The sequence below is a fragment of the Pelophylax lessonae genome (genome assembly GCF_965119305.1).
Source record: "Pelophylax lessonae genome assembly, chromosome: 2".
NCBI lineage: Eukaryota > Metazoa > Chordata > Amphibia > Anura > Ranidae > Pelophylax > Pelophylax lessonae.
The window spans coordinates 158,495,766-158,520,723 of record NC_138769.1 but is presented as its reverse complement, the minus strand read 5'-3'; the positions used below and the strand labels follow the sequence as shown (position 1 = coordinate 158,520,723).

Here is a 24,958-nt window from a genome sequence, read left to right as displayed (position 1 = left end):
CAGCCAATGTCAGTGGAGACATGTCCGCTGACACCTGCTGCTCTCCGATCCGATCCTGTCCGTGAAATCCAGAAGGATGGAAACCCTATTTTCCATCCGTCCAGGGGATCGGATCGGATCGGATGAGAGCGGACAGGCGGTCCGCTCTCCTCTCATTCCCCCATAGAGAGCAGCGGAGCTCTGACACCTACCTCTCCGCACACAGAGCAGAGAGGGAGCTGTCACCTGCCTGCTCAGTGGGGATCCGCGGATGGATCCCCCACTGAGCAGCACGGAGTCCACAAACAGAGGCGGACTGCGTGAAAGGACCCTTGCTCTGTAAAAGCAAAACACAAGTTCAGCTATGTATTTTACAAGTACAATTGGGCTTTCTGTTTAATTTGCTTCTGAATCCAAGACAAGCCAAGCTACCTTAATTTACATGAAAAAAAAAGTGTAAATCTGTGCATAACAAATGTATGATTACAGTATACATGACAGAACATAGCATAGGAATATATGCATGTTTTATCTTAACATGCAAAAAGGTAATTGCCTGGTATATGTTTATAGTATGCAGGGTTCCATCACATCCTTCAGACAGAACCAGCACACCTCCAACCAACACACATCCATACAGGACACTGGCCTGTCCAATATGTAGCACAAAACTGCTAAGGCAGAAAAAGCCAGTGTCCTGCCAAGTAAATGGCACTCCCTTTAATGGGCTTTCCCATTATTAGGATGGAGGGTCATTTTAACTAAGCAGCACAAAAAAGGTGCTTAAATGTATTGGATATATACAGGTACTAGCACTAATGCATTTTGTTACATAAAGGTTGGTTTAGCATTGAGCATTGTGTGAAATTAAAGCTGGGAATGGATCAATGGTCAGTAGTAAAGACAACATTTCATTTCACCTTTGTATTCTTGTGTTCGGACTTGATGGCAGCTTCTACACACAAGTAGAAAGCAGCAACACACTGGGCTTCTAACCGTGAACTGTCCAGCAGTGGCACAAGACGTTGTAGGTCACCAGCTGTCCTCCCTTGCGTGTTATCACTGTTGTTCAAAAGAGAACGGGCATATTCCTGAGGGTCTAAAGAAGAAATAAAGGGTTCAACCAGTGCCAGTGTGCCTGATCTTTCCACTTCCTTTTCAATCTCTTTATTAGTTGCCAATACGGTAATTGCAAGGCAAGCATGAAATCGGATCTGGTCATCTTCTTTGGAAAAGACTAATGGAAACAACCACTCAGCAGCTTTTTTCTCAATCATCAGACGCTGATTGGAAGGTCCGCCGTACATGGCACAGTATGCCAGGGCCATGGCACAATGCCTCAGAACGATTGGATCTGTCCAGCGGCACCAGAAGAGAATTGAGTCAAGACCACCATCGCATATCAGCTGTCTGCAGGTCTCTTCAGAGTGTTTGAACATGTGCTCCAGGACACCTGAGAGCCTTCTAGCAAGTCTTGGGTCATCTCTTTCTTTTGCAATGTTTAGGATCACTCCCAGGCCTACACGAGCAACGCGATCCCTGTAGATAAATAGGAAATTATGAGAGAACATCACAGCTACAAACAGTGTAAATAGGTTATATATAATATTTTCACCCAATATATATATATATATATATATATATAAATTAGCTAGTCTATTCAAACACATTATACAAACATTGTAGATCCACTCTGCTTACTCACCACTAGCAAACTTGGTTTTAAAGTTTAGAATAATATTCATTAATATAATAAAAGGATATGTACAATTTTAAAGCCCAGTGGCTATTGTAATGTATCCAGAGATAGTAAATAATTTTGTAAAGTTAAAGTGTATGTTACCCCAACATTTCTTATTCCTGATATGTGCCTGCTGTACCATGTACTTGTATGAGAAAGTATCCTATTTTCTTTATATTGCTTCCTTTGCATGAAATCCCTGGCAAATCCAGCTAGTCCCCTTGCTTTCCTACTAAATCCCGAACACACTAGTGCTGGGAACTCAGCCTGCTCTCTTCCAATGATCAGACTTGTCCTGTCATTCCCCCCGCACAGCCTTTCACAGGGAAGCTCAGTGTGCTGCTGCTTTTCCTCCTTTCACTTATAACAAAAAAGGCAAAAAAAGGTATTTTTTTATGTTTTTTTTTTTTTTAATGTAGCAGGATTCCCAGACGTTTTGCTGGATATGGGTTCCCCTGGGCCACTGGGTGCAACAAAAGTACCCCTATGCATGTTCCTCCAAATGTGAGCGCTGAGACAATGACCAGTCCAGTATCTTTGTTTTTTTGTATTTATTGAGAACTTGGATGGGAGAAGGGAATGAGTGGGATACTCCTTTGGCTCAACTATGCACAATTTGCTAGGGACAACTGAAAACGCTTCTTGGCGCTGACTTGACACTGGCTAAATTTTGGTCAACGCCGGTTGATGCTGGTTAAGGCTGGCTTGCTGCCTGTTAACTCCAAACTGACCTTGGACTGCTTTGTCACATAAAGAAGTCCTTTCTTTAGCTCCCTTAAGCACTCCTTGCTGAGGTAGCTACTTGTGCTGCTGCTACCATCTTCCTCTCACTTATCTTCAGGGCTTAAACACTGGCACCCCCTTTCTCTAAACCTTCTCCTCAGGTTAGCTGGCTCCTGGATCCCCTTGACCTTCTGGAGTGGTCCACTCTCCTGGGCAGTCTCAAGTACTCACGATACTTATTTTTCCCCAAAACTTCTGCCCAGCAGCTCCACTCGGTCCACAGGACTCTGGATCCCTCTCTGCAGCCCAGCTCAACCTTCGTCCTCTAGGCCGACCGCCCAGGACACTCTCACTTGCACTGACAGGAGGAGAGACAGACATCACCTCCGCCTGGGACTCCTGCCAAAGACGCTGCCTCATGTGCTCCCCTCAGACTTATACCCTATCCCAGGATGCTTTGTGGCAGATTCTGCCCTCTAAGATGGATACAAGCCCTGGTGTGCTATTGGTCAGGTTTCTCCACTATCCAATAAGAACCCTCATTGGACACAGTGGGGAGACTCCCCAGACACCCTTGGAAGCACATGACGGCCTAACAAAATGATCAGGCCCTCCTGATATGCAGACAGGGCCATCCATATGCTTCTTCCTAGCACCTACCTAGGAGGGTGCTACATCAATATCTATACAAAAGTGTTTTGCCTTTTATTTCTATTTTAAACTGAAGGGTTGTTTTACAAGGTGATTGTTTACAATTGGTTTAAGCTATTACCGCTGTCTGTCCTTTCTTTTGCCTTGAAAATTGCTATCTCAGATTCAGGCCAGTGAAAACATTGCTCTGTTTACATCAGCTGTACTGTGTTCATTCTGTTATTGCAGCCAAGGAGTCAGAACAACTGTTTGATTCCGTGAACTCACAGCCAGTAATTATAAATGACTATTTCCATGTTATAACATAGCCATGCAATCGTTTGAGATGTCGAACAGTTACAAGCAGACAGGTTGTGTATTCATTTAGCTAAATTAAAGAAAGCGTATGTCTCCAGATCGGAACTGAGAACAGCAGAGCTTCTGGGAATCTTCTGGACATGTTTTTTGTTTTCCAAAACTGGCTGCCTAGAATCACATGGGGAGGGGTATTGGCTGGGCTTAGCAAAACAGGCGCCGTGTGCTTCCAGGGGCTTGATTCCCACTCCATACTATCAATGCATTGCAAAATAGAAATAGTGTAAAAAAAAAAGTGTAAGCGGTATAATCAGTTCAGTGAAAAGATTCAGACATTTAAACCCATAAACACGTTTTTCCAGCATGCCACAATGAACAACTGGTTTGAATTTCTGCATTGTGATGCAGTAATTTAGATCTATTGTGGTGCATTAAGAATGTGCTTTGGGTGCCATTCCAAATGAATGGTACTCCAACATACTGTGCCGTGTTTCAAGGGTTGCTGTTTGTTCTTATGTTAACACATAGTAAACTGTGCGTGTTTCAGGTCTGTCTCCGTCACCCATACGAGTTTCCATTTCAGAGTGAAATAGAAACTGGTGGCAGTTCCATGCCTAATTAAGGCTTCTATCACACAGATGATAGTAAAAACAGGTGGCTGAGCCAAATTTTTACAACCCCCTGGCCACTCCCCTAAAGGATAAATAACAGCTAGAGGGTGCTATTCACATGCCATGGCCGTGACGCAAAGCAAATTTAACGCAACATGCCAAGTTGACAGGCAACACCTGTCAAACTCAGTCATTTAGTTCATTAGGGCTGCACTGCAACCACAAGCTAAACACTTGGTGTGTGTCATGTGTCATGGTTGGGGTGCATTAGCCCCATTATAAACTTTGAATTGGCAGAAGAAAAAACAGGCATTCAGGAGGCAGCAGGAGTGAACCTAGCCCGAAAAATGGATCACAGCAGTTTTTAATATAAAAAACTGCTGCAGATCCCCACCAGATAAAACCTGATATACGGGTGAACTGTCTGCTGGTAACCTGGCAGACAACTTACATGCCTCTCTCTGCCCGTGCAGTGAACACACAACGTGAGCAGACTCTGCATACAGGAGCAGATTGTTCCTAATTGACAAAAATCCTTGTTAAATAGTAGCATGATCTGCACCATTTTCTCAGTTTAGAAAAGGATTTATGAGTGCACCACTCTGTGTTGAAGTGATACTAAACACACACTGTTTAATTGATATTGTCCCTTCTCTCTCTGTATGTGGATGATGGCACTGTAATTATTTTAATTTGAAAAAAACAACAAAAAAGTACCTTATTTCTAATCAATGTAAAGCTGTCACATGACTCTGCTCTTTCCCAGCCTGTCTGCAGGGAAACATAAGCAGGAGGAGCTTCTAGTCCTCTGCTGCTGGTCACATGTTCAACATAGAAAAAAACAGCCTTCGGGATACAGCAAAAAAATAAATTAATATCAATAAACTGTTATAAATTGTCAATCAATATATATTTAAAATCAATCTTTATTATATTTTGCCAATAACATGGTAGGGGCAGATTTGTGCCAGTCACAGGCTGTGTCATGCCCCTCCAGCGTGTGTCTTAGAATAACAGGGAGATGAAGTCCCCATCAATCAAGATGTAATATCCCACTTCCATTGTGTTTAGCTGGTTAGTGGGTATAAAGGGGGAGGGAGTGGGCTGTCATTTACCACAGTGTATACAGTCATATGGGCTGCTCAGATGTGATAGGGAGGAATTGCTCAGCATAGAAACTCACTAAAAACTGAGCATGTGCACTAGCTGCCAACGCTGCTCTGCAAAATCCCCAACGTTATTAAGGACATGAACAAAAGGGGGAGACAGAGAACAGCAGGATCAACCAGGTTTTTTTGCAGAATACAGAATTTAAATCCCACGGTGACTGAATAAGTATTAACAGCATGTAATACAGAATTTACTGATAGTTTTTAATGATGTGGGATTAATGACACTTTAATTCCTGTGTTTAAAACTACATTTCAACATAAAATAAATAAAAAAATTAACAAATAAATCATTAAAAAAAAAACAAAAAAAAAAGAAGCTGCTTTTGATGCAATGCTCAGTTTTAATCTGGAGCTCTCTTCTGCAGTATTTTTTTTCCTGCCACTATATGTCCTCGTACTGCTTCTCCATCTCCTACTCTGAGCTTTGCTGGAACGGGATTACAAGATGCTAATACCAAGTCAAATGCAGGTACCTAAAATGATTGCATTTACAGAAATACATTTAAGCATGTAGAAATGCATTATTTGGTGCCTTTTTATATTTGGCTAAAGTTCAGCTTTAACAAGAGGCTCGATATTGTAGACATACAGTGGGCATAGACAAGAATCACCCCCCCCCCCCCCCTTTAAAATAATAAAATTTTGTTGCTTTGCAACCTGAAACAAAGACAGACATGTTTTTTGTTTTATCCAGCTGTATTTACTAATGCAACTTATAACATCCAAGTGAAAGGTATAACACCAACATGTCAGAAAAAAATAAATAAATGAAAAACAGAATCACTGAGTTGGAAAAAGGATCACCCCCCATGTCAGTATTTAGTTGGACCACATTTTGCTATAATTATAGCCTTTAGTCTGTTGGGATATGTCTCTACTAACTTTGCACATCTAGACTTTGCAATATTTGCCCACTCTTCTTTGCAGAACTGCTCAAGTTCAATTACATTTGATGGTGACCATTTGTGGACTGCAGTCTTCCAGACATTCCACATATTTTCAATGGGGTTTAAGTCTTGGCTCTGACTAAACCACTAAACCATGCAAGGACATTCACCCTTTTCTCCTTCAACCACTGTGCTTTGGGTCATTGTAATGTTGGAAGGTAAACCTTCTTCCTATTGATAACTTTCTGGCAGAGGCCAGCGAATTTTCCTCAAGAATTTGATGGTGTTTTGCCCCATCAATTTTTCCTTCTATCCTGACATGTGCTCCAGTCCCTGTTGGGGGAGATACACCCCCATAAGAATATATTACCTCCTCCATGCTTTACTGTAGGAATGGTGTTTTTTTTTTTTTTTTGGATGGTGAGCTGTATTGAATTTCCGCCAAACATATAGTTGAGGCCAAATAATTCAATCATAGTCTCATCTGACCTGACCCCCTAAAACACACCTTGAAGATTCTGAGGCCCCATGGAAAAAGATGTTATGGTTCGATGAGGGGATGTTTCTCCTCAGCAGGGACTGGAGCACTTGTCAGGATAGGAGAAAATTTAATGGAGCAAAATACCATCACATTTTTGAGAAACATCTGCTGCCCTCTTCCAGAAAGTTGTCAATAGGAAGAAGGTTTACCTTCCAACATGACAATGACCCAAATCACACAGAAAAAATGACCACACAGTTCTTGAAGGAGAAAAAGGTGCCCTTGCATAGCTTAGTCAGAGCCCAGGCTTAAACCCCATTTAAAATCTGTGGAATGACTTGAGGACTGCAGTCCACAAATGGTCACCATTAAATTTAACTGAACTTGAGCAGTACTGCAAAGAAGAGTGGGCAAATATTACAAAGTCTGGGTGTGCAAAGTTAGTAGAGACATATAACAAAAGAATAAAGGCTGTAATTAACGTTAAAGGTGGTTAAATAAAATACTGACATGTGGGGGGATCCGTTTTCTAACTCAGTGATTCTGTTTTTTAATAATTTTTTTTTTTTTTCTGACATGGTGTTATCTCTTTCACTTGGATGTTAAAAGTTGCACTAGTAAATACAGCTGGATAAAACAAATACTGTGTCTGTCTTTATTTCAGGCTGCAAAGAAACAAATTGGGATTATTTTAAGGGGGGGTGATTCTTTTCTATACCCACTGTATGTTTAAAAAATAAAGGCTAGTTACTGAAAAATATGGGCAGTTTACAAGGTGGTTCTAACACGATAGTTAGTGGGATTCCATCATATCTTAAGACCACACAACAAACATCATGGTGAATACATTGTATTCAATCACAATGTACATGAAATGCACATGCATTTGTGTAAGTAGAAAATGATCAGTCATTTGTTGGATTGTCAGTACTGTGGGATGCAAAGGAGGGTGTGCAAAAAAAAAAAAAAAAAACGCACACACACAAATGACCTGCTGTGAAGCTGAGCACACAAAGTTCTACCCAGATGATAAATAAAGTGATAATGTTGAGATGCAAAAAAAAAAAAAAACTATCCTTCCATTACTTCTAAAATAAGCTTGTTGGTAAGAGATATGTTGTAGCCCAGCAGCACTTTTGGAATATATACTTTCACTGTCATTGAGGAAGTGAGTCTGTCTGTCTGAAGGCCCAGTACACACTGTACCTTTCAACATGCTCTATCCCAGGATACAATAACAAATCAATACTGCAGGTTATGCCATAATAAACCATGGTTGCATATCCTGAGCTCTATCCACTTAGCTTTTAGCACAAAAAAGGTTCTTCAAGTTACTTAGATATTAATTAGGTGATTGTCATGTTCAGGCATGTTTATTGGTTGTAAAATGCTCTATGATTAAGAAAAAAAAAATGGCCTTGTACACACACATTGGCTAGCCCGTGTGTGCGGAATCCTGTCCGACAGAAGCTGGCCGAACCTCTGGCTTCTGTTGAAGGGGCTAATGGCTGCGAGGGCTGACAAGTGTGTTCTGGCGGGGGGGAGAGGGGGGGGCTCCTTAACCCTACTGGGTTGAAAAAAAAATGATAGTGTGTACCAAGCTTTAGTTTTCGGAAGGGGTTTTTTAATCACCTGGAATTCTCAGGGGACTGGAAGCAATATAAAACCCAAAACCACCTCTGCCAAAGTTCAGACGTGCGTACAGAGATTAAAGTTCAAGCGTGTGCTATGTACAGAGTGCAAAGTTCAGGAGGACTATATGTACAAAGTCCAGGGTTCAGGAGTGGGCTTCGTACAGAGTCCTGAGTACAGGAGTATGCTGTGCACAAAGTGCAGGGTTCAGGAGTGTTCTACATACAGAGCGCAGAGTTTAGGAGTGCGTTACATATAGAGCACAGAGTTCAGGAGTGCATTACATACGGAGTGAAGAGTTCAGGAGTGCGCTACGTGCAGAGTGCAGGATGCAGGGTCCACTAGTGTGCTACAAACAGAGTGCAGGGTTCAGGAGTGCGATACATACAGAGTGCAGTGTTAAGGAGTGCAAAGATCAGACATACAGAGTTCAGGAGTGCGCTACGTACAAAATGCAGAGTCCAGGAGCATGCTACATGCGGAGTGCAGGTTTCAGGAGTGAACTATGTACAGACTGCAGTGTTCAGGAGAGTGCTCTGTACAGGGTGCAGAGTTCAGGTGTGCAAAGATCAGAAATGCAGAGTTCAGGAGTGCGCTATATACAGAGAGCAGAGTTCAGGAGTGTGCTACATACAGAGTGCAGGGTTCAGGAGTGCGCTACAGAGTGCAGAGTTCAAGAGTGCACTACATTCAGAGTGCAAAGTTTAGGGGTACACTACGTACAGAGTCTAGGGTTCAGGAGTGTGCTACATACAGAGTGCAGAGTTAAGGAGTGTAGGAGTGTGTTATGTACAGAGTTCACAGTGCAGAGTTCAGGAGCATGCTATGTGCACAGTGCAGCATTCAGGAGTTAGCTACATACAGAGTGCAGCTAGGAGCTTAGGCTACATACAGAGTGCAGAGTCCAGGAGTGCACTATGTACAGAGTGCAGAGTTCAGGAGTTTGCTACATACTGAGTGCAGAGTTCAGCAGTGCGCTAGGTACAGCGTGCAGAATTCAGGAGTGTGTTACATACAGGATGCAGAGATCAGGAGTATGCTATGTACAGAGTGCAGAGTTCAGGAGTTCAAAGTTCAGGAGTGCACTACATACAGAATGCACTACATACAGAATGCAGAGTTCAGGAGTGTACTATGCACAGAATGCTCAGTTCAAGATAGTGTTAAGTACAGAGTGCAGAGTTCAGGAGTTTGCTACATACTGAGTGTAGAGTTAAGCAATGCGCTAGCTACAGGGTGCAAAATTCTGGAGCGTGTTGCGTACAGAGTGAAGAGATCAGGAGTACACTACGTAGATAGTGCACAGTTCAGGAGTGTGTTACGTACAGAATGCAGAGTTCAGGGGCGTGCTATATAAAGATTGCAGGGTTGAAAGCCCTGGTTTCAAGCCCAATTTGCTAGCAGAGTAGTTCCATCTGCTATATCAGAGTCAACGGCTCTCATAAGTCGCCATCGTGACCCTGCCCCCATGCGGGCCCCCTGTATGCCTGGATAGGAGGAGCAGCTGAGACCGAGCTCCCCGATCCTCAGCCGAACTGTAAATTGGCACTGCGGGAACTGGTCACACCTAAGAAAGTGAAAGCAATGTGTGTGCTGTGGTCTCTGCTTTCCCTTAAAGTACTGCTGTTTTTTTTAAAAGGCTATCTGTATGTACAGTATGTGCATTTATATGTATGTGGCCATGTATGTGTGTGTGTGCGCGCATGTTTGTGTGTGCATATGTGTGTATGTGTGTGTACATGTATGTGTGCGTGTGTGCGTGTGTGTGCATGTACAGTATCTCACAAAAATGTGTACACCCTTCACATTTTTGTTCATATTTTATTATATCTTTCCATGTGACAACACTGAAGAAATGACACTTTGCTCCAGTGTAAAGCAGTGAGTGTACAGCTTGTATAACAGTGTGAATTTTCTGTCCCCTCAAAATAACTCAACACACAGCCATTAATGTCTAAACCGCTGGCAACAAAAGTGAGTATACCCCTAAGTGAAAATGTCCAAATTGGGCCCAAAGTGTCAATATCTTGTGCGGCCACCATTATTTTCCAGCACTGCCTTAACCTTCTTGGGCATGGAGTTCACCAGAGCTTTACAGGTTGCCACTGGAGTCCTCTTCCACTCCTCCATGATGACATCACGGAGCTGGTGGATGTTGGAGACCTTGCGCTCCTCCATCTTCCGTTTGAGGATGCCCCACAAATGCTCAATAGGGTTTAGGTCTGGAGACATGCTTGGTCAGTTCATAACTTTTACCCTCACCTTTTTTAGCAAAGCAGTGGTCATCTTGAAGGTGTGTTTGGGGTCATTATCATGTTGGAATACTGCCCTGCGGCCCAGTCTCCAGAGGGAGGGGATCATAGTCTGCTTCAGTATGTCACAGTACATGTTGGCATTCATGGTTCCCATAATGAGCTGTAGCTCTCCAGTGCCAGCAGCACTCATGCAGCCCCGGGGCATGACACTCCCACCACCAGGTTTGACTGGAGGCAAGACACACTTGTCTTTGTACTCCTCACCTGGTTGCCTCCACACACGCTTGACACCATCCGAGCCAAATAAATTTATCTTGATCTCATCAGACCACAGGACATGGTTCCAGTATTCCATGTCCTTAGTCTGCTTGTCTTCAGTAAACTATTTTCGGGCTTTCTTGTGCATCATCTTTAGAAGAGGCTTCCTTCTGGGATGACATCCATGTAGACCAATTTGATGCAGTGTGTGACGTATGGTTTGTGCACTGGCAGGCTGACCCCCCCACCCCTTCAACCTCTGCAACAATGCTGGCAGCACTCATACCCCGATTTCCCAAAGACAACCTCCGTATATGACGTTGAGCACATATACTCAACTTTATTGGTCGACCATGGCGAGGCCAGTTCTGAGTGGAACCTGTCCTGTTAAACTGCTGCATGGTCTTGGCCACCTTGAGGCAGCTCAGTTTCAGGATCTTGGCAATCTTCTTATAGCCTAGGCCATCTTTATGTAGAGCAACAATTCTTTCTTTCACATCCTCAGAGAGTTCTTTGCCATAAGGTGCCATGTTTAACTTCCCGGGACCAGTATGAGAGAGTAAGAGCGATAAAACCAAATTTAACACACCTGCTCCCCATTTACACCTAAGACCTTGTACACTAAAGAGTCACATGACAACAGGGAGGGAAGAAGGCTAATTGGGCCCAATTGGACATTTTAACTTAGGGGTGTACTCACTTTTATTGGCAGCGGTTTAAACATTATTGGCTGTGTATTGAGTTATTTTGAGGGGACAGCAAATTTACACTGTTATACATGCTGTACACTCACTACTTTACATTGTAGCAAAGTGTAATTTCCTAAGTGTCACATGAAAATATATAATTGTTCCTCTCATGCACTCTGCAGTGTAGTTGAGCATCATGGAAAATGTAGTTCAGAAATATATGGGGTGCCAAGGTTTGCCATCACTGCTCTATAGGGCCCAGGTATCGTCTCATGCTACCAGTAGTGACCCTGACCCTTGCCAAATGCAAAACTAATGAAAACAGTCAGAAAAGATAAGTAGGGAAAAAATGTCAGTGGTCTCCACCTGTAGAACCATTCATGTTTTGGAGGTCGTCTCATTGCTGCCCATCTAGTGCACCTGTTGTTAATTTCATTAACACCAAAGCAGCTGCAACTGATTAACAACCCCCTCTGCTACCTAAATGACCAGATCAATATCCCAGGAGTTTAATTTACTTGATACTATACTCTGATTAAAAAGTGTTCCTTTAATTTTTTTAGAGCAGTGTACATATCTCTCTCTCAGAGAATAATATCTGTTCCAAAAACAGATAAACATTACTCATTACTAGCGTTGTTTAAAAAAAATGAATAAGAAGCAAAGTAAAAACCCAGCAAGGACAATTTATTTTAGTAAATAAAGAGTTCATCTCAAAATTAAAATGTATGTTTTTGTGGCAGTAACAGTTATACCAGGGGTCTCCAAACTATGGCCCTCCAGTTGTTCAGGGAACTACAATTCTCATCATGTCTAGTCATGTTAGTGAATGTCAGAGTTTTACAATGTCTCATTGGATGTGTAGTTCCACAACAGATGGAGGACCTTAGTTTGAGGATCCCTGAGTTATACAATGAGAATCAATGGTTGACACTTGCATTTACATTTAAATAGTACATAGTTTGCTAGCTCTCACAAATTCACGCTTGTTTGGCGTTCACACATTTCAGAATTCACTATAGCACAGGGCTAAAACAAAATGAGAGTAGGTTTGTGACTAGTGTTCTAGTTTGGGCATGCTCAGTTGTGTCAGTACAGACTTCTAAAAACAGCGTGAATTTATCTCTTCTCAGACTTTCAAGCATATTTCTGCTTTCACAAAAATATTATAAGAAATTTAAAAGCAGATCATCTCCAAACAATATACCAAATGTTTGGGAACCATTTAATCTATGAGATTAAGCTCTAAACATTATTTCCATGTGCAATTCACCTGCTTCTAGCACGACTACTGATTTAGATGGTCACTAATTTAAGTGAGCTATAGTGAATTTTATTCAGTGAGTAAATATTCACCGCGTGCTATAGTGAATACCGTTTCTGACTAGTTTTAGTAATTTGTTAACATTTGTTCACCCATTTGCCGACTAGGTGCTATAGTATATTAGGCCCTATGTGAGTATTTTAATCCTTGCCTATATTCTAGTTTAAGTACTGCCATGAATGCTGCTCTAAGTTTCCTAATTCCGGGTGGTATTTTCTCCTGAAGCATCCTAGTGAGTCACCCATGCATAGGCGTGTGCACAGGGTACACGCTAATCACCTAGTGTGCATTAGCATTATCGCTCTGTGTAGCAGTGGGGAGATAGGAAAGAACTCCCTTTTACCAGCTCGGCCTTAAGAGAAGTGCTTATGCACTTCTTTTACTGTGCTTGCAGGAAGATTAATGCGCCATATATATAGTCAGACACACACACACGCATGTGTGTTTGAGCTTTGGTGCGCACACTCTAATGCTATGGGCTGCGCACACCTATGCACCCATGCATGCAGGGACTAAAGTTGTGTCTTATGTCAACTTTTCCAAATGCATCAAAATTTTCATCTAACAAGGTATTACAATAACCAGCATATTGTTGCACAGAATGAAATTATGGTTTGTTAGAGACTAAATATGACATAAACCAGACATTTATTGCAAAGGAGATCTAATGTGTTCCATTAGCTTTCAGAACCTTGTAATAGAGGTGTGTTTGTTAACAAATGTAACAGGAGCATGCATAGGCCAAATTTATTATCAAACCCACTCTTTCATTTAGGGAAGGCTCTGGTCCTAGTTACCTACAGGTTGAGTTTCACAATCTATTTAGAGAGGGACGTTTTTTACAACCATCTTCCCCAGAAGAGCGGTACACAGTAATGTATAATCTGTTTGTATTTCTATAATCTTTCACGTGCTATATTTACCTTTGGTGACCCCCATTGAAACAAAGGAGTTGAAAAAAGGAAGAGTAAGATGCACTGATTACCTTGCGTAACCTAAAGATAAACATGACTCTAGTGGTGGACTTTAGTGAGGACAAGTTGCTGCCAAGGTTCCAACGGCCAGTGGGTGATTTAACCCAGTAGTGGCTCTTCAATTCTGAAATATCAGTTTTGGGTTTACTCAATGTTTAAAAAAATATTTGATATATTGCCGAATGTAAGATCCATTTACCAGCAATGGTGTGTGTGTGTAATATAATTCTTATAAAAAAACAGTTTAGCACTAAATATATAAATCCTAAGAATCCTCTTTGAGAAACTGAAGAAACCTCTAAAGCACTAACGGAGTACATTAACCTCTTTTCAAGTGAATGGAAATTACAGCAATGTAGTACCCTGAGCTTGTCTAAAATGATGCCTTGTTCTGTCTGCTGGAGAAGTACGCTGAAATTGTTTCTGACCACATGTAGGAAAGTGCTGTGATAGTGGCCATTTGTAGATTGAGAATAACATAGAAATTAATGTAAAACAAACTAGGCTCAGATTCAAACCTCAAATCATCCACATACGTGAGCCAATCCAGCTAGTTAAAATTGAGGCTGTATATAAACACGAGGCAAAATGTGAATAATCAAGCTGTTTGTGATCTCAGCTCTATCAGGATCATAACTCCCAACTTTCTGAGATGGGAATGAGGGACACCTATTAGCAAAAGTAAGTAGACATAAGACATACACCTCTTAAAGGAGAATTGTACAAAAAATATTTGGTTAAATTAATATTAAAGGCAGGTTTTTTAACTACCTCAATACCGGGCACTTAAACCCCCTTCCTTCCCAGACCAATTTTCAGCTTTTAGCGCTGTTGCATTTTGAATGACAATTGCGCGGTCATGCAACACTGTACTTAAACCAAATTTGTGTCATTTTTTCCCCACAAATAGAGCTTTCTTTTGGTGGTATTTGATCACCACAAGGTTTTTTCTTTTTTGGTGCACAAATAAAAAAAGACCGAAAAGTTTGAAAAAAAAAAAAAGTTTTTTTTTTAGGTTATAAAATGTTGTAAATAGATACGTTTTTTCCTGCACTGATGAGCACTGATGACGCCACACTGACAGGCACTGATGAGGAGACACTGATGGGGTGGCACTGATATGCAGCACTGATGGGCACTGATAGGTAGCACTGATAGGTAGCACTGATATGCAGCACTGATGGGCACTGATATGTGGCACTGATAGGTAGCACTGATATGCAGCATTGGTGGGCACTGATAGGCAGCGCTGATGGGCACTGATAGGCAGAACTGATGGGCACTGATCAGCGGCACTGATGGGCACTGATAGGTGGCACTGATGGGCACTGATCGATGGCACTGATCGGCACTGATGGGTGGCACTGATAGGCAGCACTGGTGGGCAATAATGGGCACTGGTGGGCGGCACTGATAGATGGCAATAATGGGCACTGGTGGGCAGCACTGTTAGATGGCATTGGTGGGCAGCACTGATAGGGAGGGCACCACTGGCAGCCCTGATTGCCATCCCTGGTGGCCATGGTGGGCATCCCTGGTGGTCATGGGTGGGCATCCCTGGTGGCTCTAGTGGCACCCCCCCCCCCCAGGGCTGCACTGGTAATCAATGTTCTGATTACCAGCACAGACCCCCCCTGTGATCAGTGAGTAATTAGAAAAACTCACTGATCCCCCTGGCTGCAGCACAGATCATCTTCTTCTCCTCACTGACAGGAGAAGAAGAGATCAAAGCCGTTACAACGGCTGTATCTACATTACATGACGGCTGTGATTGGACACAGCCGTCATGTGATCAGGAGGGCCAATCACAGGGCCCTCCTGCCGCAACTTGTTGCTCTGTGTCCGAGGGACACAGGCACATCGAGATTGCACCGCCGCCGGGAACGTCCGAACAGAAGGACGAGACTCCCACCCGGCCGTATATGTACAGTGGCCGGGTGGGAGGTGGTTAAATAACAAACATGTCAAACTCACCTGCAATGGTTTTGCACAGAGCATCCCCGATCCTCCTCTTCTTGGGTCCCCCGCCGGTGCTCCTAGCCCCTCCCTTCTGCCAAGTGCCATTGCTCTGCGTGTCCATTCACACACAGATTCACGACTCAGCCCCACCCCCACTCTCTCCCCATTGGCTCCCGCTGCTGTTTCAGCCAATGAAAAGGGAGAGTCCCCAGAGGGCCGATGCATGAAGGTAAAAACAATTGAGCTTTTAAACCACTTTAAACACACAAGTGCTTTATTACCATTACTAATCCTTTATATTGGCTTTTGGAATTTACAAAAATAGCAATTTAGAAATTGGATGAAAGGTTTAGCACTGTAAAACACTTTTTGATAAATAAGTAATGCATTTTATATGTATAACTATATAGATCAGACCAAAATGAGGGACAAATAAAGAGGAAAGAGGGACAGGGGGACTTTGTTCCGAATGGAGTTTAGTCCTTTTAAATCAGGGACAGTTGGGGGCTATGTATCAGGATTGGTCATTTTTGTGTGCTCATAACTATAGATTTCCACAGAAAAGGTAGGAACCAGTAGACGCTAGGAAATAGCAATGGTATCCTTTAGCACAGTAAGTGGTATAACAAACAAGGGTTCAGTTGACACAAACATGGTTACTGTTAACATTACAGGAATTATTAGCGTGGGTTACAGAGAAAGTTACTGTGAGGGCTAGGACCTTAGTCGTGGCCTTAACCACTTGCCTACTGGGCACTTTTACCCCTTCTTGACCAGGCCAATTTTCATGTTTCAGCGCTATCACACTTTGAATGACAATTGCGTGGTCCTGCAACACTGTATCCAAACAAAATTTTTATAATTTGTTTGCACAAATAGAACTTTTTTTGGTGGTATTTAATCACCACTGGGTTTTTTATTTTTTGCTAAATAAACAAATAAAGACTGAAAATTTTGAAAAATTAAAAACCTTTTCATAGTTTGTTATAACATTTTGCAAACAGGTAATTTTTCTCCTGCACTGATGTGTGCTGATGAGGCTGCACTAATGGGCAATGATAGGCTGCACTGATGGACACTGATGAGGCAGCACTGATGGGCATTGATGGAAAGTGATAGGTTGTCCTGATGGACACTGATGAGGCAGTACTGGTGGGCACTGATGAGGAGGCATTGGTGGTCACTGATGAGGCTGCACTGATAGGTGGCACTGATGGTCACTCATAAGTGACACTGATGGGCACTGATAGGCAGCACTGATGTGCTGATGTGCACGGATAGGTGCCACTGATGGGCGCCTATTGCCAGCACTGATGGGAACTTATTGGCAGCACTGGTGGGCACAAATTGGTAGCACTGGTGGGCACTGTTGGGACTGCACTGATAATCAGGACACTGATAATCGGTGCCCTGATTATGAGTGTACATGTCCTTTTTAGAGACGCCAATTATCGGCTCTCTTCTCCTCTCTTCCCCTCATACTGTCAGCACGAGGAAAGGAGTGCTGATAACTGGCTTCTTTTTACATCCGTGATCGGCTGTGATTGGACACAGCTGATCACATGGTAAATCGCCGGTGTTTGTCTCTTTATCCCAGACTGTGATCACAGGGCGCGCCGCAGTGGGCGTGATCACAGGAGGCCTCCCAGAACTAACTGTCTGCACTGTAGCCATCATTCAGCTATAGCGTGGTCTGCGAGTGGTTAAGCTGGCCATACATTATACAATTTTCTAATTCATTTTCCTTTAGATTTACCTTCAGCTAAGTAGTGCAAGGGCCTGAGTTGTACTGCATACAAATTAAAAGTGTTTAGGTTTGACCTCATATTATATGGTTTTGGTAAATCTAAGGGAAAGTTGAGAGGAATATTGTATAATGTATGGCCAGTCATAGCTCGAAGCAAAGCTCTTGTTTGTTCTTAGATATCCCACTAACGTATTGTCAACAAAGGTTAGGGCATGAGCAGATGAAAAACAGCTTTCCCAATTTTTTGTTTCCTTTTTTATTTTTATTTTTTTTGTTAATAAATAATTACTTTTTTCTTACACTACTGTTTTAGTTTTATGGTCGGCTTGTCCCATCTGTCAATAAAGTTTTCCACAAATGAGAATTATAGGCACTTCTTAAAGGAAACCTGTCATAAAAAGTACATAGAAGCTACCATTGATAATCTTCTTTTAAAAATTATTTAGGTCACTGACCTAGAGCCAGAATGTAAATGAGGACTTTTTTCTGATTTGATATACTGGCTGATTAGTCACTAAAGTGGGGTACACACTAGTAGAAAATCTGCTGAAAATTCCCATCCGAGGTAAAATCATACGATTTTCGGCTAGTGTGTACACAACTTTCAGCAGCCGATGCCGACATTTTCAACGAAAAAAAACAGAGGGACAAACACCAAAATTTTTATCGTCCGTCCCCAGGCGACCAATTTTCGTTTAATGTGTATGCAGTACGTCCGTGAAAAATCAGATACGAAAGACAGCGCATGAACTGAAGTTGCTGACAACCCGGAAGTCTAGGAACAAATGTCCCAAAAAAAAAAAACCGGACGAGAAATTTCGTGAACATTTATACACTGTCAACTAAAAACGCTTATGAACGCTGAGCAAGAGAGAGAAAAATCAGAGGATATTTTGTCCGATTTCCGTCAAGTGTGTACGGGCCTTTAGAATGTATGAAAGCCAGTGAGTCAGCATAAATGGTAGACAACTTGCATTTAATAAGAACCCAGTGTAATGTCTGTTGGCCTTTTGCAGTACTGCACCAAGGAAGGCCCGCATGCATGGTTAAATGTAAATCCTTGCCTCCTGCCCTAGGTAAATGGCTTTTTTTGTAGTACATTACCAAGATCAGACATCGTAACAATCAAAGGAAAGCAAAGAATAGAAAGTCCAAAAGAGACCAGTCTACATTGATATACTCTGAACCAACGTCTAGATAAGTAATGCGAGTGGTCACACTACTTTGAAAACAGTTTGGTTCTAAGTGTACAGGCCCTGCGTGGGTGAAGTATAAGTACGCAGTATACTATTTTGCCAATAAAAATACACAAACTGTACAAAAACAGAAACTATTAGGAATCAGCCAAATTGCTCTGGCAGGCAAGGTGGCAGTCTGGAACCTTTTATTACACATGAGTAAGTGTTTGTGTCCTAAAAATGATGTGCCGGTGACTGTGTTGCCCTGGCAGCCCTTCTACCTTGGCAGTAGAAGAGATTCCACCCTGATCATATGCTGGTCAAATTCTTCATAGAATACATTTATAAAATACATTCTACTGTGTGAAAGGTTAGAACTTCCTATTACACTCATAAAAATAGTATTATTTAATGAGCTGTGCTATAAGAATAAAGATTGGCTGCTATGAGTGACACCCCAAAATGTGAAACATATCCATATACATACACTTGTACGTGAAGTCTATAACTGTGGTCACAAGGAAATATCAATGCCCCCAAAACTTGACAAAAAACTTTAATTTAGGCTTCAAAAAATGAAACTACAAAATCTGTAATTGAAGGTTTGTGTCTTTCTCATTTTATGTTACATTTAAATTAATTGTTCATTATTCATACGGTATTATCACCTCCCAAGTATTCCACACTAAAAGCTACCTGGAAACAATTATTTATCATGTTAAGCATTAAGAAACAAGAAATGAGCGTATTGCTTTTGCTAAAGTACACTTATTTTGTTAGCTGACACTTTTGGGGGCGAAAGAAACCATATTCTTGCGTCTTGTTAACTTCCTTCAATTATTGTAACATATAACACATTTTCTATTATAAACTACTACTTCAGCTGAAATAAATTTAGAATAGACTCTGGCTGGACACCTGACTGTGTGTGTGTTCTATTCTCTCACATTTGCAAAACTGATTTTTGATCATAATTTGGATCTAATGACTAATGTTATATTAAACCATCCCTAGCATATTAAATAAATAAAAATGCCCTCACTCAGTCCCACTGCACTGGTTTTGTGCACTGAAACTATTTTAAACTTATTAATTCACTAGTTTTCATTTGCAATAATTTTTATTACATTTTCCAATAACAGGGTAACAATCATAAACAAATCAAGCATGTGAAATTCAAATGAACATAAAGCGTGTCATAAAGAACACAGGCAACAATAAACAGTGGAACAGCATAGGTACATGAGGCAAGCATGGCCAATGAAAAAAGGGAAATATAGCACGTGTGCCAAGTGATTTACTCAAAAGGCAATATCCGTCCCCAACACTGATAGCAACCAGAGAATCCAGGGCGCCCAGCATGCCCATTGAGGACGCCACCCATGCGCACCGGAAAGGTGGACGTCGCCCACCCCCCACCTGGCCTCAAACATTTCAAGGCCATGAGGCAAGAGGGCTAATGACGCCACAAAGGCCGCTAGGAACTATAGCCTCATCGTAGCGGAGTCACGTAAAGTGTCCAAAAAGACAAGAGGAGGAGAGACAAAGAGAGAGTATAGGGGGAGCGACAAAAGAAAGAAGCAGGAAAAAGAAGAAGGAAGAACTGTCCAAGAGTGGGCACCAATAGGACAAGTTGACTAAGCCACATAGGCTGGAGGGCCCATTCGGCAATGATTACAAAGAGGCCAATAAGTAGTGAATCCAGGGTTCCCAAACTTTATCAAATTGGCAGCGCCTATCCAGAAGAGTGGCCGAGAGGCGTTCATTTAGCATGATCCAGATCCATTCACTAGTTTTCAGTGACTGAGCTTGTATGACAGGTCCAATTTAAAGAAGTACTTCCCATTTAGCCAGGTATGATGGTGTAATGTACTTAGACAATTCCTTTTAAAGGTCAAAAGATACCACTGATTTCTCAAAGATTTAAAATATGATGAACAACGACAGATCTTTCTAGTGGCATTGACTTTAACTATGCACTTGAAGGGCCATAGGGCTTTATAGGGGCTTGGCCCTCCCTGTGCCATAAAGCTGAAAAGTTAAACTCTACTAAATTAGAGAACCTCTTCTTTCCCCCTGATTGTGAATGGTTTCCTACTCACCTTGGATCAGATATAGTGGTAAAAACCCCCTTTGCTACAAGGGAGAAGTTTGGGTATAAAAAAATAATCTTCCAAAAATGAATTTAAAGTACTGTATTACTTTGCTGGTAAATGTCTCTTCTCTTTAATAACATAGGTCATTATATTTTAGGATTTTCTGATTTATTTTCCAAAATATATAAAGGGGGTTATTATGTCTTCTGAGCCCTGATGTGAACCAGCACAGTATAACATCATCTCTTCATTAATATTGTATTCCATACACACAAATCTTCAAAGCAACAAACTGCTGAGCATAACGGATTCTTGTAACAGCTAAGCGTGTGATGATATCCGGTGGGTGGTAAACTGAGACTTGCTTCCTCTGTTGCTGATCAGCTTTGTAAGAAATGGGAAGAGCATACAGACACACACACAGACACACACACACAGACACACACAGACACACACACACAGACACACAGACACACAGACACACACACAGACACACACACACACACACACACACACACACACACACACACACACACACACACACAGACACACACACACACACACACACACACAGCCACACACACACAGACACACGCACACAGACACACAGCCACACACAGACACACACAGACACACACACAGACACACACACAGACACACACACACACACAGACACACACACAGACAGACACACACACAGACAGACACACACACAGACACACACACACACACAGACACACACAGACACACACAGACACATACAGACACACACACACACATACAGACACACACACACACACACACACACACACACAGACACACAGACACACACACACACACACACACACACACACACACACACACACAGACACACACACACACACACACACACAGACACATACAGACACACACACACACACACACACACAAAGACACACACACACACACACACACAGACACACACACACACACAGACACACACAGACACACACACACAGACACACACAGACACATAGACACACACAGACACAGACACACACACACACACACACACACACACAGACAGACAGACACACACAGACACACACACACAGACACACACAGACACATACAGACAGACACACACACACACACAGACACACACACACACACACACACACAGACACACACACACAGACACACACACACACACAGAGACACACACACACAGACACACACACACAGATACACACAGACACACACACACACACACACACACAGACACATACAGACAGACACAACACACACACACACACACACACACAGACACACACACACACACACACACACACACACACACACACACACACACACACACAGACACATACAGACAGACACACACACACAGACACACACAGACACACACACAGACACACACACAGACACACACACAGACACACACACACACACACACACACACACAGACACACACACACACACACACACACAGACACACACACAGACACACACACACACACACACACACACACAGACACACACAGACACACACACAGACACACACAGACACAGACACACACAGACACACACACACACGCAGACACACACACACACACACACACACACACACACACACACACACACACAGACACACACACAGACACACACACACATTCACACATTATATTCACTAGGTAGTTTCATGTTTTTGTTTAAATACTACTTGTACTTTTTTTGTGTATGGCTGTCACAAAAGTAATGTTCCTTCTTACTAATGTCCCCAAAGAAGTATTAAAAAGTCTCAAATTTTTACATTTTTATTTTAAAGATGATGTCATCAATACAGATTCTGTTATTGCTCTGTGTAAAATGAGAATTGAACTGGATATATTTCCTGTCCAAATTGTGTTATAGCCCTCTTTGTAAAGTATTGTGGCTGTCTTACTCATTATAACTCAGATAGCGAAGCTCCAGCTATATAATGTAATATTCAGCATCTGTAGAGTAATTACAAGTAATTACCTATTTTCTGCCACCAGGATTTGCTCCAGGAGCTGACATGCCTTGTACTGCACCTCCTTGTCTGTCGATTGAAGAAAACCCAGAAGAAGGTCTAGTGCGCCCTCCAGTCTGATAGTTTCACACAAACCCTGGGCGACTTCTCTTCCCACTGCTGGCATCACCCATGCCTCTTCCACCATTTGGAAAATGTCCGTGATGGTGTCACAAATACTCTTTTCACACATGGCTTGCTTTAGCTTAGAAATGGTGACATGTAGGTCAGGAAGAACTCTGTCCAAAGCCATCTGAACATCTACGGTAGCTCCTGGGGACACATCTTGGCTTTTGGTTGTACCCCCGGATGTCTGCCACCAGCACATATTGTTTACATATCCAGGCACAACCAGACGCTCGTGGTTAAACATGTTGATATACCTGCAGAGATTGTAGGCTGAGATGAGAAGGGTAAGGACCATGGATCTTCCTAGAGCATTGCTGAAGTCATACAACTATTTATAAGGTGTCCAACCTACAACAAAACATCAATGTAGATAGGTCATTGCATCTAAAAATAACCATTAACACATACAAGAACATGCAATGATTAGATCTACAAAATGTCTCATTAAAGACGTTCTGTACAAATAGCAGATACACCAAAACACGCAATGCTGTTGGGTGCAAGAGAATCGCATTACAATTCCAAAAATGCTTTGTCATGGCAAATTATACAAAGGATCAGTAACAGTAGAAAGGGTCAGTGGATGCAGTAACTCTAACTTTTACAGTTGCAGATGCAAGAATATCCAAGAAAACTATTGTTACAAGCAATCAGATTTTGAATATGAATGCTTAAATATCAAACCTGAAAACAATATCAGGCTAAAATAAACTTGTTAGGGAATTTCCTTGACTTTAATTTGAATGTATATGGTAACATGCAGCCAAACCCTCAAAGATATGCAGTCCCCATCTCACCTAATCCTGCAGTTTCATAAAAGCGTAGTCATCCTGAATAAAATGCAATTTATGTATATCTACGAGGAGGCTTTTGTTCCAGCTTTGTGTCTGGTTGCAGCCCTGGAGTCTCCTCTGTACCTGTCTCTCTCTCTTGCTCTCCTGTCTGTGTTTTCAGCATCTCAGATGGACAGCCGCAGAGTGACGTCACAGATCTTCTGCTCAGCCTCTTGGCAACACTCAGATTTTCCGTTTCCCTGGTGACAACATCCTCTTCTGCTTTTTTTTTTAACCTACAGCTATACAGCAGAGATGGGAGGCGATTCTCTGGTCTCCTCCAATCAGCCATGCTATGAATGCATGCTGCAGACAATAGGACAGCCCAGATCTGGGGTTGTTTTCTAAGATGTGAATACATAAGAACAAAGAGATCACGGGGACATCCTCCTGGTCTTTATAATTACTTACCTATAGACTACAGACACAGGAAAAGGGGTCTGTGCTATTGATCAGACACTCCAGAGCTTTATTATGTACTGATTCTGTGTTTATGGTGCTGCAAGTGATTGTTCCTAGACCTAGACAGTAACTCTATAGAAATAGGTGCAGAAGGAAGCATAGAAGTAGATTGCCATGGCCTTATATATTGTTTTGTGAATTAAACTAAAAGCACAGAGCAGCATTCTTCCTGTTTTCTATTCTACACAGATGGTGGTTTGATTTATATATGCTTCCAAGGTCATGTTCTCTAATATGTTTTATATATAAATATATACAATGGGTACGGAAAGTATTCAGACCCCCTTAAATTTTTCACTCTTTGTTATATTGCAGCCATTTGCTAAAATCATTTAAGTTCATTCTTCTTCCTCATGAATGTACACATAGCACCCCATACTGACAGAAAAACACAGAATTGTTGACATTGTTGCAGATTTATTAAAAAAGAAAAACTGAAATATCACATGGTCCTAAGTATTCAGACCCTTTGCTCAGTATTTAGTAGAAGCCCCCTTTTGATCTAATACAGCCAGGAGTCTTTTTGGGAAAGATGCAACAAGTCTTTCACACCTGGATTTGGGGATCCTCTGCCATTCCTCCTTGCAGATCCTCTCCAGTTCTGTCAGGTTGGATGGTAAACATTGGTGCACAGCCATTTTTAGGTCTCTCCAGAGATGCTCAATTGGGTTTAAGTCAGGGCTCTGGCTGGGCCATTCAAGAACAGTCACGGAGTTGTTGTGAAGCCACTCCTTCGTTATTTTAGCTGTGTGCTTAGGGTCATTGTCTTGTTGGAAGGTAAACCTTCGGCCCAGTCTGAAGTCCAGAGCACTCTGGAGAAGGTTTTTGTCCAG

At 42.1% G+C, this 24,958-nt stretch overlaps 1 protein-coding gene and 1 pseudogene across 2 annotated transcripts in view; one reads left to right on the top strand and one right to left on the bottom strand.

Moving 5' to 3' along the window:
- The window catches only part of SARM1 (sterile alpha and TIR motif containing 1), a 61,781-nt gene extending 38,059 nt beyond the window's left edge, over window positions 1-23,722 (bottom strand). Inside the window, exons 1-3 of the mRNA XM_082244494.1 lie at window positions 23,628-23,722; window positions 22,671-23,178; window positions 900-1,518 (exon numbers count right to left, since the gene is read on the bottom strand). Coding sequence (XP_082100620.1) covers window positions 900-1,518; window positions 22,671-23,125 — 1,074 coding nt within the window. The 5' untranslated portion in view covers window positions 23,126-23,178; window positions 23,628-23,722. The remainder of the gene's footprint in view (window positions 1-899; window positions 1,519-22,670; window positions 23,179-23,627) is intronic.
- Window positions 13,705-22,562, top strand: LOC309546639 (annotated as a pseudogene). The gene is made up of 3 exons: window positions 13,705-13,748; window positions 21,142-22,342; window positions 22,477-22,562. The product of its transcript is annotated as an uncharacterized misc_RNA (transcript).
- Window positions 23,723-24,958: the final 1,236 nt, after the last annotated feature.